Below are 18,938 nucleotides of genomic sequence, written 5' to 3'. Positions count from 1 at the left end.
TGCGTATAAGGGTCCCTATAGAGGCTCTTTCCTAGGCTATAAGTGTATCTTATAATCCTATAGTTAGTGTTTAGGTAAGGCTGCCTTGCCTCTCTCCTCTTTAAAGAGTCGTTTCTACTTACTATACTCTTTAGGAATGTCTAGGTCCGAGATTCTAGTTTTATTCTTCGATAGCGTATAACTTCTATCCTTCCCGTAATTATTATTACGACCCTCCTAACCTAACGGTAGTATCGATCCGGGTTGAATACGGTTCTCTATAATTCCTGTCGACGCAAACGTCTTACGAGTCGCCCTACGTTTGTTAATCTTATCTGCCTACGAACGCTACCGCTATATAGGTAAAATACCGATTATATAGTCGTATTCCTTAAATGTAAGTACTCCTTTTCTCTAGTCTACGACTAGGTTATACTTTCTCAACTAAGGTATACCTAATACAATGTTATAACTAGCTATATTAGTAACATCTAAGACAATCTCCTCGTAGTACTATTAGATAGCTAGTAGTAACGGTATCGTTTCTCGTTCTATACTAGGTAGCGGTAACCTATCTACTGCTATAAGTTTATACGCTCCTTCTCTTCTACTTCGGGTTGCGATCCCTCGGCTTTTAACGAATAATTCGGAGGCAAAGTTCCCGCTCGCTCCGGAATCTATTAATATACTCGTCGGGTGCCCGTTAACGATAACTTTTATACGGAAGACTGCTATTAATACTTAAGCGCTTTCGGTATTAAGGAACTCTCTTAGAACGCTCTAATCTAGAGAGTTAGTCCGTTTCCCGACTAATTAGTAGCCTAACGTTATTCTAACTAGTTACGGATCCGTAGTCCTACCGTTCGTGCTTCTTCGGTATATAATTTTTCCTCGAGGGTATCGTTATATATATCCCGTCCCTACGCTACTATAGCCTTTTAGTATTGCTAATTTAATCGCTAGACCGTCTAACGTATATCTTAAGTAATAATCGTCCTTTCGTCGGGTAGGACGTATCCGTAAGGCGTAATTATACTTCCTATCGGTACTCGCTCCGTAATAAAGTTATAGTACGTATAGTCTATAGGTATCCGGGGGTGATTTTAGAATTTTGCCCGTAAGCTTATCTAGAAATAATTAAATTAGATAGGATCGACCTTCCGTTGTCTATTAACCTTTAGAAACATTTCCTCGTATTTGCGTACTAGATGCAAGGCGATTGTTCGCGCTACTATAGGTATATCTATTATAAACGTAAGGATCGTATCGTCGTTAATCCCGAATTCGTCTTTACTTTCTTTATTCGTAGTTTCTTCCTCGGTATTTAGACTTCCTTCTAAATCTTCTTACTGTTCCTCCTCTTGCTAAGGGGACTCCGGTATTTCTAGGATAGCTCCTAACTCCTCCCTAGGAGGGAATAAAGCTTCCGGATCTCGGTTTTCTTTATCGTCGGTATCTAAGCAAGATTTATTAATCGTTTCTTCTTCTAACTAGGATTTCGTATCTTCTCGTACGAGTCGCCTAATCTAAGGGAAGAATCCTGCTTCTACTTTAGTAGAATAATAAATTTAGCATTAGTCGTCGTAATAGAATCTCTAGTAAAGGGTTCTATATATAGGTTCTTATCGTCGTGCTATTATACAGATTTGTCGTAGCTCTTTCTTTACGACCTCTGCGTAGGTCTTCGGCGCGTTATTAATAGAGTATAGCTCTACTACTATTCGGTAGCCTTCTCTGCCCGAGTCCTTTCGTTGCATTATATTAAACTGTTCGCGTCGCACTATATTCTTGCCGCGGCAGTTCCGTACTATATAGCCTTCCTTGCTATACGTATAGTAAGTTAATCTTTCTGCTTTCTTAGGCGAACTCTTGCCTTTTCTTCCTTTAATTACTCGACCCTTCTAGATAGCGTCTAGCTCTATTAGTTGCGTACCGTAGTAGTTGTTCCCCTTTAGTTTATCGTAGGTACTATAATTTCGTCTATTATCGTATCTAGGAGTATAACTAGCTTTTCTAGAAGTCTTAGAATCGTAACGTCGTTCTAAAGCTCGTTCGTAGAGCCTATCGTCGAGATCGATCGTAACCTTAACTAATGTTCCTATATTATCTATTTTTCTACTATCGCGTATAAGCTCGTCTTTAATATTATTCTTAAGACCTCGCCGATATATTGTTATAAAAGCTTCGTCGTCCTAATCCGTAAGTTAGGCGTATTCCTAAAATTTAGCGGCGTAATCGGCATATAACCCCTTCTAAGTTAAGTGTTAGATAACCCTAACTACGGTAGCAACTTCGTTAGAAGATCTAAAGACCTTCTTTATCGCACGCTTAAGATTTTCGTAGCTTGCGAAGATTCTATTCGAATTGTCGGTCCCGTTGCTATCTAGATAGGTCCTAAGAAATAGTTTAACCTAATACTAAGCCCTACCTCGTATAAACGTCGTTGCGAAGACTAGCTTTAAGTTATCTTAAACCTAGTTAAACATAAAATATATATCTATCTAGCTAACCTAGGTATCGAACTTGTCTCGGTCGCCGTAATAAAAGTCTAGCTTTCCGATCTTAAGAGAATCGTTTCCGGTATAGGTTCCTAGTACATTACTAGTACTAGAGGTAGTACGTCGAGTACTGCCTATCTCGCTAGGGGTAGGAGTTCCCCTTCCGACTTATAATAAGGCACTTATCCTAAGGGCGTTTAAAGTGTTATAGTTACTCGCGATAGATCGTTAAGTAACTTCTTATTACATATAAGCCGAGGCTTCTTTAGAGAGGCTAACACAAGCGGGAGGCAGAGATAGAATAATTAGTACAAAGGTAATTCTAATTAGTAAGTAGGTAATATAAGTTGAACGCCTCGAGCTATAAGGGCATTCCGGCGTTCCTAAATACAAAGGAGATATCTTGTCTGTAGTCGTAAGCGACGTAAGCGACGCTGTCGCTCTCGACCGCTCCTATCGCTCCTAGTAAGATAGAGCGACAGCTTAGCCTACTAGTCTTAGCGTCGCTCTAAGATTATATAAGGACTCTAACTAATTAGATCTATAACACCTATAGTAGCTATAACTAACGACTCGGCCTAAGAACAACGCGCTATCCGGCTAGCATTTAAAGAAAAGGCAATAACAATGTATCTCTATTAACGATACGCTAAAGAGACCTTCCTACGGCACTTCCCCGAGAAGCAGTATCTATAGGTTTAGCGGCTATTCTCCTATGCGATTTACTACGCCTATAGCGACGTAGAAGTTATTGATACTATCGACGAAATAGTATAGGAATTAAGAGATAAGGGGTCCGATAAACAGGTGCAATACCTTATTAATAACTAGCGCGAGAAGTCCTATTTATAGGCAACTTAGGTACGGCTAGGAAGCCCTCTTCTTATATAGGTCTAGATAACGTCGCCTCTCGAAGGCTATTACAACGCTATTAAATATAATAAGAAGAAGGAGATAGTCTAGCTTTCTATATATAGTACTATAGTAGAGCTAATAACAATTAACGCTCGAACATTATATAAGGCAGACCTCTAACTATATAGGGTCGGAAAATCTACTAACTACTAGAAGATTAAACAGATGCCTTTCTTCGAGAGATTACAACCTTTAGCGGCTTAGGACCTAGTTAGAAAGCAACTGTCTATTGCAGATATATATAAGGCAAAAGGACTGCCTATATACCCCGGAATAGTAATATATAATAATAGACAACCTGCCTATTGTAATTGCCTTCTATAGTTTTAAACCTACTTGCCTTATTACTATATCCTTAGGTTCTACCTATTTGTTACGCCCTTTATACTCTAGCAATAATAGGTATACGTTAATTAATATACCGGCTTCAATTCTACGAAGATAAGTCTATATTAGAAGTAGCGAGACAGCAATTAACTATAGCTAGAAGGCTACGAAGACACGCGGAGGCTATAGACTATAGGGGACCTATACCTTCGTAATTTAAGGTTATACTATAACGAGGCTACTAAAGGCCTATTTTAATACTTCTATCGTATTCGCGACGATAAGACCGTTAATCTAGCAGTACGCGATAGCTATATACGTAGCTTCCTTCGCAAGGTTAAGGATACGCTATATAGCCTTACTAACTACTCGATTGCTAACTACTATAAGAGCGGCGCCCCTAAGGTTACCTTTATAGGTAAGCGGCTACGGTAGTAGACTTTATACCTTTTAGCGTAGCCGACGACTCTAACTCGGTCGACAATAATAATAACCTTCCGAGCGCTAGCTATAGCGCGGCCGCTATAGCGATAATAGCGTATTAATTAGGCTCTATTATCGTCGCTTATATACTCTTACTTCGAGCCGCCGCTAGCCTTCCGTCTATTACCTTACAAACGCGACCGCGCGTCGTTACTAGATATACAGTCGGTATAGCCTATAGATATAGACTTAGTTAAAGAGGTAGATTTAATAGGCGCTAATATGCCTAGAGCGGCGAATACGTCCTTTATCGACCTTATAACGCCTTAGCGGCCGTTACGAGTTATAGACCTTAGATTAGAGGTATTAGCAGCTTCTTAGTTTAACTAGATAGATAACGACGACGCTATACGTAAGATATATAGTAAAAGAAGGACTTCTAATAGATATAGCGGCAGTAGTAAGAGGTAGAGATAATATAGCGATAGTAACGTCGTTAAAATAGCGACTATATATAGGCCTATAGTGCTAGCAATACGCATTAATATTAGAGTTAACCCCTATTAACCCCTATCTATCTAGTCGACTACTAGTCGACTAATTAGGCAAGCCGTTATACTAAGAATACCCTCCTTCTTAACCCTAATCGTTACCTTAGCCAAGGCTATTCTAATCCGGAACAGGTTATACTACTATATCGGGACTCTGTCAGCAAACTTTAGTGGCTATAGCCTAGAAGAGTAGTACACTAAAATCTTTGGACAATCGCCTCCATCTCCTAGACGTCTGTGCCGGCCCGCCAGCCGAGCAACGGCCCAACAACGGCAAGCCGAGGAGAGACGCAAAGCACCCCGATTTGATGGCTCGCGCATTCGGCCTCTTCAGTGCACAGAGCTAACCAGTCTAGACTGCATCAGGATAATGTATATAAGCTCGTGCGATCACATGCATCGCTACGAATAGGGCGGAGGAGCCTTACCACTGCTGCACCGAGCCGCACCATCTCCTTTCCGAGGCCACGATCACTTTCGTACCATTGTAATAATTGGCTACGATCGCCATTTTCTGACGAGCGAGACCAGGCAAATTTGGAATTAATCCGTGCCATCCAACTTCACAGAAGGAAAGAGGCATTTCGGAAGAGACATTGGCCTGACTCGCTGGAGCTCTAAAGGAACGCCGACCTGCGAGCTCTGAGAGACCTTGGCAGAATTTTGCATGCGGCTGATGATACGGGGAATCATCTGCAAGATTGACAACCAACGGCGTGCTTTTGACGATCAGCTATCAGCCTCATATCGAGATCTCAGATGACGTGCTGCCGAGGCTCGAATGCATGACTTCTAAATAAGGCCAACGCATTCAATCTCTATGGGAGTGTCGAGCATTTCCTTGACAAGGCATATACACTAGCTTACAGGATCACGGTAGCTAAATCGCTGCAGATTGACGAACGATTGCATCGGAGATGCTTAGTACGTCAGCACACATTCCCGTCGTTTCTTGAGCATAAGCTTCACTACTGTGATAGTTATAATGGGACGTAGTCTATCGTATATACAAAATTAATTCATCGCTCGTCCGGAGTGTCCCAAAGGAGGATGAGTTCCGCGGTCTACAAAGACACATATAGCAGAATCGCGGCAAAATCTTTCCCCGGGATTTTAGGCCCGATCATCGCCATGGTTCAGGCAAGCAGCCTCCGACGCGATGCAGTAGTGACAGTACCTGGTCATTGGAATTGCATTTCGCATTGTCGACATTATTGGGAAAGCCACTGTTGTCACTCAGAACGGCCCACAACAGGAAGTGCACACGTTCGCATCCAGTATCAGACCTGTGTTTCAGCCGTCTAAGGGTGCGGACCGTTCACGCTGCAGGCCGCATCGTCATGCAGCTTGCCGAAAATGATGAGCTTGTCCGACTACTCCCGTGCTGCGTGGAAGCTCGTCCTCCACAAGGCGCGAAGAAAGTGCTCGTAACCAACATCGATTCGCATCCTCTCCAGGACCAGGACCACGCCGCGAGCTGGATGGGCTCTTGTTTAGGCCTTGTTTACCTCGTGTTAATCCAGTATGGATTTAACGCGTCTTTAAATCCAGTCGTCTTTAACTCGGTGGATTAGTTGTTAGCGTAGAGAGGTAAATAATAGCAAATCCAGTATAGTATAACTGCCTCAGGCGGTTGCTTAGCAAGTCCAAACCTCGCGTTATCTATATTCTTGTCTCTATAGCATAGTGTCGTCGTTTGAAGGCCTATTGTCGCTATTATATCGCCGCTATATCGCCATAGCGCCGAAGGCCTTCCGGACACTAACTCCTATACTAAAAGCGAGTAGATCGAAGCCTACGAAGACACCGTCGAAGACCTCTACGGCGAAGAAACGAGAGCGCGGAAGTAATAAAGAAGGCACTATTAAACAGCGAAGGACTCGCGCGCTAGTATATCTATAGACAGACGAGATTATTAAGTTGATGCTAGAGTTATTAGCGGACGATCTGAGTACTTAAAACGACAACTAAGGCTTTCTAGATAAGGTAATCCAGTCCGTAGCGGATACTATAAATTTGAAGTATAAGAAGGAGGTCGGAATAGCGGTTATAATAAAGCAAACGCGTAATAAGTATAACTCGTTTAGGCCAACCTAGAAGGAATAGAAGGCGTACTTAGCTCGTACGAGCGGTTAGTAAGGAGATCTACCGAGTGCTAAGACTAATGTAGAAGATGACTATTTTAGAGAACATCTAGAAAGTAAGGTATTTAGGCGCGCATACCTGCTATTCTTTACCTATCTTAATTAGTTATTTAGCGATAAATTAGCGACTAGCGATAAGGCGTTAAATGCGGACGATCTCGGCGATCTTAGTAAAGACGAGTCGAATAATAAGAATAGGCCGCGCCTGCCTAGAGACAATAATGCCGGAGGTAATAATAATGCCGAAGGTAAAGAGGATAAAGAGGTTTACGCGAACGAAGAAGAATAGCCTTCTAGTCTAGGCGTACGAGCCGTACGAGAGCGAGAAGTTAATAATCGGTTAGTAGGCGCAGTTCAAAGTCGGGTTAGCTTACTACTGCTAGCGGGTTCAAGATCTTCGTCTGTTAATTCAAACGTTAGTAGAGGTTCTTTAGTAAGCCGTAGAAGAGGTCGTAGAAGAGGAAATACTTTATTGCAAAGGCAAGCTATTACGAATATAGCTAAGAGTTAGCCTAAGCCGAGACGAAGCTATATAAAGGACCTAATAGTAGCTGCTATTAATAGGTTAGAAGCGCCAATTCGGCATATTATAAACGACCTTGCTTTTAGTCGAAGACGGGTAGCAGAGCCACCTTTAACTGTTACTGCTATAGCGATCTAGAGAGCAATAAATCTTGAAGGGATTAAGAAGTTGCCGTTCAGTTAGCGGATGGACATTTAAGACTTAATCGTAGAAGATGGCTCTAAGACAGCTAACCGTATAATCGGCTGCCCTAATAAGGACCTAGAGCCGATGCTAAAGTACTTGCTAAAGAAGTATAAGAAGAATAAAAAGCAGATTAGTGACGATGAAATGGATGCTATTATCGAGAAGGAGGTAATGCTAATAACCGAGACTTAAACTCCTGCTCCGCCTGCCTAAGAGCCGGCTTCTTAGTATGTATTTCAACCGCTAGTTTAACACCTATTGCGGTCGGAATACTATCATTAGCAGCAGTTTCCGATGCCTTAGAACATACTAGAAGATTATCTAGTGTATTAATCACTTAGTAGATACAATAGTGGACTATTGCCGTCGGTGCAAGAGTTGCAATATAGAAGCTAGGTTGGGTACGACGAGCAGTTTTATCGCCAGTAATATAGCGGAAATAGGGTTAGGCAGCGCGCATTGTATAGAATGTTGCGGGGTTGTCTATACTATAAATTTAGGAGAAGGTATTGTTACTTTTTGCGTAAACATTACAGAACGGGCCCCGAAGTTACCGTTACGCTTATTCTCAGATATGTTATCGTCCTAAGAAAGGCTTAGATTCTTTGCCTTATATATTCGCATGTAAAGCTAAGCCGCAAGCTTGGCAAAAACTATAAAATTTGACTTTATTACAAGTTTCCTTAACAACGATATAACCAATTTTTATCGTTGTTTTTTTATATAAAGCGCCTGCTAATGAACTCTTAACTGATTAGAACACAGAAAAAAAATGGTAGTGTTATTGTAGGGATAATATCGATGCAGCAATAGGTGTCGGGTTTTGACGCTAAGCTCGGATATACCCGCTTCTTACCTTATCGAATCGATTAGAGGATAGCGAGAGTAACGAGAGTGATAACAATATAGTCTAGCATCTTCCTGCGATTCCGGATTGCATTAGAAACAGGCGAATTTGGTAAGGAAACACGCCAAGACTCGTACGTACCGAACGAAGCTACGATTTCGCACTATCTACGGATATCCGCTATTACTTCCCCCTTCTCTAACACCCTCTAACAACGACACTTAATCCTCTTCGTACGGCTGGTTGGCTTCTAACCTCCTATAATAATCTCGCTATATAATAGTCGCTATCTTGTTACGATAAACCGCTATCTAACTACGCCGCGCTATCTAATCTACCTCGTCCGCTTCGATATCTTCCTCGACATTATTAAAACCGATATCTCTGTTAGTCGGTTGCTACCGCAAATAGTCGTCCGTTTCAGGCGTCTATCGGTAAGTGTTTATAAAGTTAGTAATAGCGGCGAGAGCAATAACAAAGCGACTCTAGTACCTAGCAGAATACCCCTTCGAAGGACTATCTTTAAGGATTGGAAACCTCTCCTTAGCTATTCTAAACTGCCGCTTAATGCTATTGCGAAGCTAACTATGCCGCAGATTAAACAATTCTTCCTTCGTCTTAGGCTTCTAAGCAGAAGCGTGCCATTCGCGAAGGTAATATCTTGTCTTCTAGTACGGTACGAGGAGATAATCGACATTCTTCGAGTAACCGCTATCCGCTAGATAGAACCTCTTCGAAGGTATAGACAACCCCTTCTTAAGCGCTTTCTTTAATACAGTGCCGTCGTTTGCTAATCCCTTATAACTAGGCAGAATATAGGTAAAATTGCCCTCGAAGTTACACGCTCTAAGTACGTTCTGCGACACTTCGCCCTTCCGATTGCGGTACGCGCTAGCATTAGGCATCTTCTACGGTTTAAACCTAACGTAAGTGCTATCTAAAGCGCCTATACAACTATTGAAATATAGCTACATCTTAGGGTTGTTATATACCGCTCGAGGCACTAGATCTAAGCGCTTCGGCTAGGTTACGTATTCCTTATATAGGCGGTAATAAAGGATACTAATCTTATAGATTGCGCGACTAACACTCCGAGTTGAATGCTAATAAGTTATTGCCAGTTTAGCTATCGTCAACCGGTGCGCCGCTATCTCTAAGAATATAACTACTTGCTTAGCAGGACTGATTCTATCGCTGCTAGTAAGCTCGTAATTGCGCACTAACTCGTCTACAAACGCGCGTAGAACCGGCTGCCGTATACGTGTCGCTCTGTACGCATAATGCTTAGGTCTAGTTAGCATTACAGTCGTCTACTAACCTCCTAGTTCCGGACAAACGAGCGTCGTTATAATACCTGCCGGTCGATATCTCGGTCGTTCCTACCTCTCGATCGCCGCTCGAAGAACCGTTAAAACTATGCTTATAGTTAGCAATGGCGCTAAGTTCTCGTACGTATCGATTTCCTATTGTTCGAGCGCTATTCTACCGACTAGAAGATAGTACTAAGAAAGAGCATATAATACTAGAAAGGTAAATAGCAATAGAATAGCGACTAGATTTGATTCTATAAAAAACAACAAGGTATAGACGCGCTAGTTTTTGCAGTGCGTAGATTTAACGCGTATACCTTCTAGATTAAGTATACCGAGATTGGATTAGACACTAGATTAGAGACCTTCTTAATCCACTAGATTAGAGGTAAACAACGGCAAAGACGATATATCGACAGGATTAGACAAGAAGGCGTGGATTAAGCGTAAATCCAACCTCTTAATCCAGGAGGTAAACAAGGCCTTAGCCGCAGAGTGTCAGACGACCCTCCCTTGCCTCGTAGCTTAGACTTTGGAGGGGTGCAAAGCGGCGGGCTCTCAGGAGAGCTTCGTTGTTTGTTTGCAGCGCGATCGTCCCTTCTTTTTCTACCACACCAGCCGCTACGCACACTCTGCCATCGTGAGGTTGATATTTTTCTTTGGAGCCGGCAGTATCATGCGCGCTGCAGGTGTGAAGGCCCTGGTGGTCTCTCTGCTATGCAGTCTCAGCGCAGCATCCACGCTGACGCCGCCTGTGTTGCCTCTTATCGTGCGCAATCCATACCTCTCGACATGGCTGGCTGATGCGAGAGAGGAGCCGTGGTCGAAATGGCCAATGTTCTGGACGGGACAAAGCGTACGCGATAGCGTTTGGGGATTTGAAGCAATGCTGAATCTCCTGTAGGTCGGCTTTGGTGTGCTGGCTTCGGTGCCAGAAACCTCGACAGTCTATCCTCTCCTCGGCCGACCTCACGATTCCTTGGACCACGACAGCAGTCATTACAGTATAGCGTATCCTAAATATCTCGGTGCTCAGTACGATGCTTCGGTCACCAACCTTACCTATACAATCATCCCTTCTTCCAAGAGCTCCAATGCCTCTGTGGACATCATCCTGTCTTTCCTCTCTCCCGTCACGCCAACCTCGACCCTGCGCCAATCCATCCCCGCAAGCTATGTGACAGTCCACGTCAAGGGAAATCTTGATGTTGATATTTATATTGACGTCAACGGACAGTGGGTAAGCGGAGACCGAGGGTCCAGAATCGAGTGGTCGCTTCACCAGCAGCATCACAAGGATACAGCGAAGCTCAAGACCTTCAGAGTCCATAGGAGTCATGAGCAACACTTCACTGAGATCCAGGATCGTGCCGAATGGGGTACCTTACACTTTACAGGACCTGCTGATGTCCACCACCAAGCCGGCACCTCTGCCCTGCTGCGCAAGCACTTTTCGAAGACCGGTAAGCTGGAAAATGCTGTGGACGAGTCTTTCCGTCAGATTATGGATGAAGAGCCTGTGTTTGCATTCAGCAAAAGATTTAATCTGAGCTCAAAATACTCAGAGGAAGCTGCAGAAGACAGCGTGCTCTTCACCATTACGCACATTCAATGGCAGGTGACGCAGTTCGCTTCAAGCAGAGGACTGACCTGGATGAGACCACTCTGGCTGTCTTACTTCTTCTCAGATGATGCTCTAGTCAGCTTCCACTACCAGGACTTCAAGCACGTCCAAGCACTTGCTTCTGAATACTCTCGCCGTGTTGCGAGAGATGCTTATGCTAGTGGCAGCGACAATTACAAGGAGATCGTAGAGCTCAGTGCGCGTCAAGTCATGGGTGCCACGAGCTTCAGCGGAACTCCAGACAACCCAATCCTCTTCTTGAAGGAGATCAGCAGCAATGGAAACTGCCAGACAGTCGATGTCATCTTTCCTGCCTTCCCCTTCTTCCTCTACACACAGCCAAAGTGGCTCGCCTACCTCCTCGAGCCTCTCCTCGAGCACATGCTAAGCGGCCAATATCCGAACGATTATTCGATGCACGATCTCGGCTACCACTTCCCAAACATGACGGGACATCCAGACGGAAGAGATGAATACATGCCGGTCGAAGAATGTGGTGACATGCTCATCATGGGTCTCGCAATTGTCAACAGCTTGAAGTATGGATCCGCTAGTGAGGCACAGTCGCCGTGGAGCGCAATGGGAAAGCCAAAGAGCGAGAGCGAGATCGAGATGCAGTCCGACAACAACGTCAGTCCTTTCGCTCTGCCAGCCACTCTCGAAACTAGGGATGGTATCTTCGGTCTGGATGACGCTTGGGGAGGCGTTGCTTCCGAGCATCAGGCCAAGAAGTGGGTCTCGCGTACATATCGACTGTGGAAACAGTGGACAGGATACCTCGAGGAGTTCTCGCTCTATCCGCAGAACCAGCTCTGTACAGATGATTTTGCCGGTTGGCTTCCGTTGATGACCAATTTGGCGTTGAAGGGTATTATTGGTATCAAGGCCATGAGTGAGCTTGCTGAAGTTGTTGGTGAGAAGGAGGATGCCAAGTATTATCGCGATCTGAGCAGCTCCTACATCAGGGAGTGGGAGGTCCAGGGCATGAGCCGTGATGGAGGTCGTGCGAAGCTCGCATACAACTGGTACGGCAGCTGGACCACTCTTTACTCGCTGTATGCCGATGCGCTCCTTTGCTTCCATCCATCACTCAACGCGACCCCAAGCTCACGGGAGCATTACAAGATGGGTACTCAAGAGCCACTCTTACCTGGTGGCGCGTCTTCAGACAAGCAGAACTTCATTCCAGATCATATTTACCGCACACAGTCGGATTGGTACCAGACGGTGATGCAAAAGTTCGGGCTTCCTCTGGACTCGCGCCATTTGTATACCAAGAGTGACTGGGAATTCCAAGCAGCCGCAGTCGCCGGCAAGAAAACCAGGTCCCAGATTTTGGACAAAGTTGCCTTTTGGTTGAACGAGACGGCTTCTGATCGACCCTTCACAGATCTGTACAAGACTGAAGGAGATGGAGGATTTCCAGGACCGAATTTCTTTGCTAGACCTGTGGTGGGAAGCCATTATGCTTTCTTGACTTTGGAAAGAGCGTGTCAGGGAACGGCGGCAGAGGCTTTCAAATATGAATGAGTAGAAGAGGAGGGTTGTTGAGGTGGAGTGCATGCATGGTGCATGGTGAGACATGGGGGGGTTTTGAAAGTAGAGCACGTTGGATAGGAGGATCTCAACGTATATGCGGAAGCACAAAATGCTGTACCATGGCGATAAGCTGCATACAGGCGCTCGATTTGATAGGACTCGTGCGATCAAATGCATTAAAACAAAGTACGTTCTGTTGTCCCATGGAACGCTCCAATTCAATTTAGCGAGATAGACTTTCGGTATCGGATCCGGCTGCTCAGTCAGCGGAATCACTGCCGACCAGACGGGACTGAACGTCGCGACATACAGCCATTGAAGCTCTCGCGGACCACAACGACGTCTTCACAGCTTCCAAGCATGTCTTCAGGCTACGGTCTCGCAGGAGGTATGAAACCCGGGCATTGACACCAACATGCCCTCTCGAGCTCCCCCAGCCCGCAAGAGAATTCATCCCATACTAACGCTCCCATTCTCTCCCACACAGGCCCCTCGCGCTGCTTTCCCTTCTGGCAAGAAGTCCTCGCCTGCTACGTAATCAACACCAACGCCGAAGACACCTCGGGGAAAAAGAAATGTCAACCTGTCCTGGAGGATTATTATGAGTGTTTGCATCATCGGAAAGAGGTATGAAGGGAAACAAAAGCAGTACGTGGAAAGTAAGTGGAGAATGTGAGACTGATGTTGTTTTTTTTTGATGAGATAGGCTGTCAAAATCTCGGCTCTTCAAGCTGCTTATCGGAAACGTGAGGCTTCTACTCCGAGAGATGATGCGCCTACTGCTGGGCAGATTAGGAGTTTGGGATTGTTGGATGCGAAGAAGGAGGAGAGGAATATTAAGGCTTCGAGGCTTTTGCCGCATTTTGAGAGTAATTTGCCGGAAGGGGGGCAGTGAGGACAACGGAAAAGGTGTAGTAGATATTCTGGATGGGATGGGATGAGATGAGATCTGGCTTCAGGCCGGAGGGGGGGCACTTGTTTTATGATAAGGATTATACACCACAAACAAGCTGAATCGCGTCCCCGAAAACCTCCTCATGATATACCCTTAAGCCTCCCTTCGGAATCATACTCCAAAGCAACCCACTGGCCATACCCATCCCCATACCGATCCTGCACAACTTCCAACACAAGCGCATGCCCATCCCCCCCTCCAGTTTCCCGCTTCCTTCTTCTTCTCAACACCTTATGAAGATACAAATGCCCATCAACCAACCCCCCAACCCCACACCCACCCCCCAAAACCTCACTCATCCCACAAGATTCAAACATACTCAACCTCTCCTCCTCCTCCTCGACTTTCTTCTTGTTCGCACGCCGCCCATCCCCGAAAACCACCACACACAAATTTCGCGTTTTGCAAAGATGGTCCAGAAGCCGCATCAGCGAAGTGAAGGTCGCTTGAGTTTGTACGTAACTCGGGGAGAGGAGGAGATTATTGGTGAGGTTGGTGATGATGAGGAGGAGAAAGTCGTGCTTATGGGAATCCTCGGCTTGAACTTCCGATATCGTCTCGATTAAGCCTTTGAGATCGAAGATTTTGGAAATTTTCACGCGGGAGAGATGTTGGAGCGTGGTATCTTCTTCGGAGTGGTGGTGGTGGCTGCTCGTGGGGAGTTGGAGTGAGGTTTTGATTTGTGCTTTGAGGGTGTTGTGGAGTTTTCGGACGTCGAAGTCAAGTGTGCTGTCGATTACTGTGGCTGTGGAGGTTTTGGAACTCAGGAGGTGGGTGGTTAGGAGGGTTTGGAGGAGGTCTTGGGTTTCGGGGCGGGAGGGGGTGGTTATGTAGTTGAGGGAGTTGGAGGTGAAGTTGAAGTTGAAGTCGTTGGTTAGGGATGAGGTTTTTAAGGGTGGTTGCCATTGGTTTGGGAGGACTTCTGGAGGTGGGGTTTGATTTGCGGTCTCGAGGGTGTAGAGGTTGCTGGCGAGGATGGGTTCCGCTGGGGTAGGAGTAGCCATGGCTGCTGCGTATTCCTTGGATTCTTGTTATAGAGGGTGGTTGTGAGATGTCGTGTTCCGATGTCGTGTTCGTGTTTGCTTGGCGACTGCTTTTTCTTGTTGCGAGACTTTTAAAGTTTCCTTTTCACTGCTTCAACACATCACAACATCTCGCGTTTCATTTCGGATGCCAAGAACCGGTATTCTATCTTAGCACTTGAGTGTCCCGCTGCACTTGCCTCGCAGTCGTTCCCGGAGCGGCTTTAAGGCCTCGACTTCCCGAATGCACTCCACTGCAGGAGACGGTCGCGTCCTCAATAAGTGCGTAGATTTTCCGAACGAAGATGAGGCATTGATGAGGAATGTGATATCGGTGCAGATGCAAGAATAGCAGCTATACCGAAAACAGCTAGCTCCGCAATAGGCGATAGGTGATGTCCGTTCTAAAGGAGCCCTCGCCACAGCTTTATTATCGCGGGCAGTAAGCACTACATATAAGTTTTGTAAACAGTACGCATTGAAGTACTCTTCCGTGGCACTGGGCAAGGAGATTTCCATGATTGACTGACATTGCTGCATACCTCGATCAGTCCTCTCAAAACTTTCTCCCATCTACCACCGGAGCGGAGTAAAATGAAGCATTGTCCTTGCAAGAAGAACAGTCCCTCACGACATGGCTACGAACGACTAAGAGACTAGCTAGACTGGGACTGTGAGCTGATTGGAGGGGACGCATTTCTGGAAATGAACGCCTGGTTCATTTTCATCATCCAACAAGGTGTTTTGGTGTCTTTCGATGACGTGACATCAACTACTTGAAAGCATCCTCACTTTCCTCGAATTCAGAAACAGCCTCAAGTGTCCCACCTCCCGGTCCCCTCGGCCGTATCTTCTGGAAAATTTTGCCATAAGTCTGACCCGCCGTGACACTTTCAGACTCCCAATTCTTCGGAGTCCGAAGGTATATCGTCGTCGTAGATGGCGGAGGCTTCATCTCATCATGATGTCGATCTCGCAAAGGTGTGCTCGGCAGGTCTCCCATCCACCTTTGAATCTTCAACCGCGGCGCTTTTGCAAGTCTCAGCCTGGGACTTGGGCGAGAATTCCCCATCGTCGGCTTGGTCGGGGAATGCGAATTTCATTTGCTCGAAAGGAGGTACATTGTGATTTTTGCGCCACTTTCAGAGCACGAAGCAAGCGATTCTCGCTTTCGATTGCGTTGCGCGTCATTTCTTGGCCGTGTTGGAGCCGGTTAAGGTCGAATTCTACAGTAGACCATGAATTTTTCCATCCGGCAATTCCAGGGTCTTGTCCGTTATTGTGTTGGTCCAGCGCCGCATGATAGCCTTTGAGATGCTCCTCGAGGAGGGCTTGGGCATCGACATATGCCTTCCATGCCTTGTTTCTTTCTCGCTTTGCTGCTTCCTGAGGAGATGATTGCGAACGGTCATCTTGAGTTTCATCTGCCGCCGCTTCACTGTTTATTGAGGAAGTTGCTTGAGACGGGAAAGGAACTTTCTCGCCTTCGAAGAGCTGACGACGAAGGATTGACAGATCGGTCCTCCCTTCTAAGAGCTCAGTGCCTCTTAGGGCCTCGGAAGCTGCGCGCATAACCTGGCTGTCATATATATGGGCCTGCTTGAACGCCGTTTTGAGGCTGTCTTCAAGAGCTTGCCATTGGTCGACATACTCTCGTAGCTGAACTGCCATCTGAGCGTCCGCTTGCAGCTTCTCATGAATTTGTGGATCTTCATCTGGTACATTGGCGCGACGACATTCCTCAATAGCCGCAGCATTGTCGTCCATACGCTGCACTCGCGCATTGTATTCACCTTCCATCTTGTCGTCGATTGCGTAGCCCTCGTAGATCACATGCCGAGCTTGAATGGATGCAACCAGCAAATCTGGCAATCTTCCAGTCTCTCCAGACAAGTACAAAAGGAATTCGTTGTCTGTTTGCGAGTCTCGCTCTGGATCTTCGGGGAATAGCAATTCTCTAAGCCGCTGGTCGTCCACCAGAGCCTCCAGACAGCCGGGGCTGTGAAGAGCACGCTATGCATTTTCGAAAGCGGGCTCGTCGCACAATGTGTGACAGCGCCTTTGTGCCCGCCTCATAATTGCTTTCAGTCTATTCCGCCGAGACTCGAGTGCAGTTCTCCTCCGCACGATGGCTAGATCCCAGCCATTTCCGAACTGTGCTTCCGATCGAAATCCTGGAGCTCAGCTTCCGCAGCTTTAAGAAGCGCAGCGTGTTCCACCATGAGCTGACGTGCTCGCAATGAGGCCGCGAAGTGATTTGGGACATCTCGTCTTCGCAGATAGGCCATGAGCCGATCACCCGGGGTCATGGTAGACCGTGGACGAGACGATGGCCTGATGATGTGTTTCTTGCACTTCCCATGCCGGATCGTCTCTGGTTTTGCAATCCGTCCGGGCGATGCACGAGGATTCTTTGACTGGAAAGCTCTTTCGTGTGTTGTGATCCATAGTCCTCTTTTAGATAGCCGATTGCGAAGTCCGGGGACCTGGACATAGATTCTCTGTCGGAAGGAAACAAAGAAGCCATCACGCTGCGATGCCCTGACTCTTGAGATCCATTTTACGTGTGAATTCCTTGCTCTTGCACCAGAGATGGTGTGAACAGAATATCGTCCACGCAGAATGTTTTGTTGCGCGTTGGTGAGACGTGAGAGGGTGGTGGTGAAGGGAGGTCGGAGAAGCTGTGCAGCTCTGCCGATCGAGTTGCCTCTTTGGTGACGTCGACGTCGACTGAAGGAGGTCGATGTGATTCCAAAGCAGCTCTGCCGATCGAGTTGCCTCTTTGGTGACGTCGACGTCGACTGAAGGAGGTCGATGTGATTCCAAAGAGACCAACACCCTCCCTCTTTCGACCCACGCAACTCCGCCACTCTCCAGACAGTCTAAATGCGCGCATTCTTCGTCACCTTCACCCAAACCCTCTTCGCCTTCTCCAACAACACTCTCCGAGCGGCACCGGCACCATTCAACTCCATCGCAAGACCACTCTCCGCCTTGCGAACTTCCATGCCAATTCCATTCATCGGCGCGCTCTTCTCCACATCAGAATCGCGCAAGATGACTTACCCAGCAGACAAGCCAGCTTCAGAATGGCAAGCGCAGTTGAGCAAAGGTAAGCAAAGCTCTGGAGTGCGGATCCTAGCGCTCCATTAAGGTCTCATGTAGCGAGCGCATCATCTGACAGTACATCTACAGAACAATTCCGGATCCTACGCGAAAAGGGCACCGAAGCACCGTTCACGGGCAAATATGACAAACACATGCCTACGTCAGGCACTTACACTTGCGCCGGCTGCAATGCTCCTCTCTACAAAGCCAACCACAAGTTCAAGTCAGGCTGCGGATGGCCTGCGTTCTTCGATGCAGTTCCAGGAGCGGTGACAAGACACACCGATCGCACGTTTGGTATGGAGAGGACGGAAATCGTTTGCAGCAATTGTGGAGGGCATTTGGGACATGTGTTCAAGGGAGAGGGATATGCTACGCCGACGGATGAGAGACATTGTGTGAACTCGGTATCGATAAACTTCTCGGACGAGGATCCGGTTGTTGATAAAGCGAAGGCTTAGAGGGAGGATCGATGAGGAGGATGAATACATGATGGAATGAATGAATACAAGGTGCACGACACAAAAGATCGTGCCACAGCTTCCAGAGTGCCCGGATTGAAAGGCTAGGGTCGTGCCAATGCCGCCATCGCTCAGCCAAATGACATGTAGTTCTGGGCGGTGTATAGACGCGTACCGTTATTCCGAATGCTCACCGCAGGAAAATTGTTTCACAGCAAGGATCGCTTGACCGCAAGTCGATCCCGGACCTCCTATTTCTGCTCCCAGTGTGGCGGTTGGCTTGATCACGCAATGGGCCTGAGTCACGACCGAGACCGCATTTATAAGGTAGGCCAGACCGCTTCGGTTCGCGTGAAGGATTCGATGGGTGTTCGTAATGCCTCTTGCCATCCGGCGTGACTGCAGTGAGGATCGATTTGGTCAATGGGTCGAAAGTCATGCCGTGGATAATGACGCAGCACTCAACGGTACGTACGTGCATTTCGATCGCGTGTATCCCACGCGTTATCCTACACCTACACCCGAG

At 46.5% G+C, this 18,938-nt stretch overlaps 6 protein-coding genes across 6 annotated transcripts; 3 read left to right on the top strand and 3 right to left on the bottom strand.

The window, feature by feature from the left end:
- Positions 1-2,307: 2,307 nt before the first annotated feature.
- Positions 2,308-5,480, bottom strand: MYCFIDRAFT_169072 (uncharacterized protein; the record flags this gene model as incomplete). Its single annotated transcript, XM_007922550.1, has 6 exons — positions 2,308-2,334; positions 4,892-5,005; positions 5,033-5,074; positions 5,133-5,386; positions 5,421-5,434; positions 5,458-5,480. The coding sequence occupies 6 exons, from the start codon at positions 5,478-5,480 to the stop codon at positions 2,308-2,310; spliced, it is 474 nt and encodes a 157-aa protein (XP_007920741.1).
- Positions 5,481-10,324: 4,844 nt separating this feature from the next.
- On the top strand, positions 10,325-13,047 carry MYCFIDRAFT_60684 (uncharacterized protein). Its single transcript, XM_007922030.1, has 2 exons — positions 10,325-10,559; positions 10,608-13,047. Exons 1-2 carry the CDS (start codon positions 10,380-10,382, stop codon positions 12,855-12,857), a joined length of 2,430 nt encoding a protein of 809 aa, XP_007920221.1. The 5' UTR covers positions 10,325-10,379; the 3' UTR covers positions 12,858-13,047.
- A 179-nt stretch (positions 13,048-13,226) lies between these two features.
- Positions 13,227-13,761, top strand: MYCFIDRAFT_65446 (uncharacterized protein; the record flags this gene model as incomplete). Its single annotated transcript, XM_007922094.1, has 3 exons — positions 13,227-13,254; positions 13,354-13,493; positions 13,573-13,761. 3 exons carry the CDS (start codon positions 13,227-13,229, stop codon positions 13,759-13,761), a joined length of 357 nt encoding a protein of 118 aa, XP_007920285.1.
- A 140-nt stretch (positions 13,762-13,901) lies between these two features.
- MYCFIDRAFT_169070 (uncharacterized protein) lies at positions 13,902-14,825 on the bottom strand (the record flags this gene model as incomplete). The annotated part of the gene is made up of 1 exon (XM_007922549.1): positions 13,902-14,825. The coding sequence occupies one exon, from the start codon at positions 14,823-14,825 to the stop codon at positions 13,902-13,904; it is 924 nt and encodes a 307-aa protein (XP_007920740.1).
- Positions 14,826-14,852: 27 nt separating this feature from the next.
- Positions 14,853-17,818, bottom strand: MYCFIDRAFT_169069 (uncharacterized protein; the record flags this gene model as incomplete). Its single annotated transcript, XM_007922548.1, has 20 exons — positions 14,853-14,945; positions 14,970-15,009; positions 15,040-15,065; positions 15,094-15,198; positions 15,267-15,368; positions 15,407-15,469; positions 15,510-15,594; positions 15,620-15,798; positions 15,851-15,949; positions 15,984-16,856; positions 16,888-16,914; positions 16,948-17,037; positions 17,063-17,114; positions 17,143-17,217; positions 17,248-17,270; positions 17,330-17,342; positions 17,374-17,390; positions 17,431-17,688; positions 17,714-17,725; positions 17,750-17,818. 20 exons carry the CDS (start codon positions 17,816-17,818, stop codon positions 14,853-14,855), a joined length of 2,301 nt encoding a protein of 766 aa, XP_007920739.1.
- An 82-nt stretch (positions 17,819-17,900) lies between these two features.
- On the top strand, positions 17,901-18,412 carry MYCFIDRAFT_84202 (uncharacterized protein; the record flags this gene model as incomplete). Its single annotated transcript, XM_007922382.1, has 2 exons — positions 17,901-17,955; positions 18,039-18,412. 2 exons carry the CDS (start codon positions 17,901-17,903, stop codon positions 18,410-18,412), a joined length of 429 nt encoding a protein of 142 aa, XP_007920573.1.
- Positions 18,413-18,938: the final 526 nt, after the last annotated feature.

The sequence above is a fragment of the Pseudocercospora fijiensis genome (assembly GCF_000340215.1).
Source record: "Pseudocercospora fijiensis CIRAD86 unplaced genomic scaffold MYCFIscaffold_1, whole genome shotgun sequence".
In the NCBI taxonomy this organism is placed as follows: Eukaryota; Fungi; Ascomycota; class Dothideomycetes; order Mycosphaerellales; family Mycosphaerellaceae; genus Pseudocercospora; species Pseudocercospora fijiensis.
The sequence above is the reverse complement of the archived record's forward strand: the minus strand, read 5'-3'. Positions and strand labels throughout refer to the sequence as shown.

Bases quoted from the DNA above. Each gene is read 5' to 3' on its own strand.
- MYCFIDRAFT_60684 (XM_007922030.1), top strand. From the start codon at position 10,380: ATGCGCGCTGCAGGTGTGAAGGCCCTGGTGGTCTCTCTGCTATGCAGT. The intron at 10,560-10,607 runs GTACGCGATAGC...AATCTCCTGTAG, and splicing joins TGTTCTGGACGGGACAAAGC to GTCGGCTTTGGTGTGCTGGC.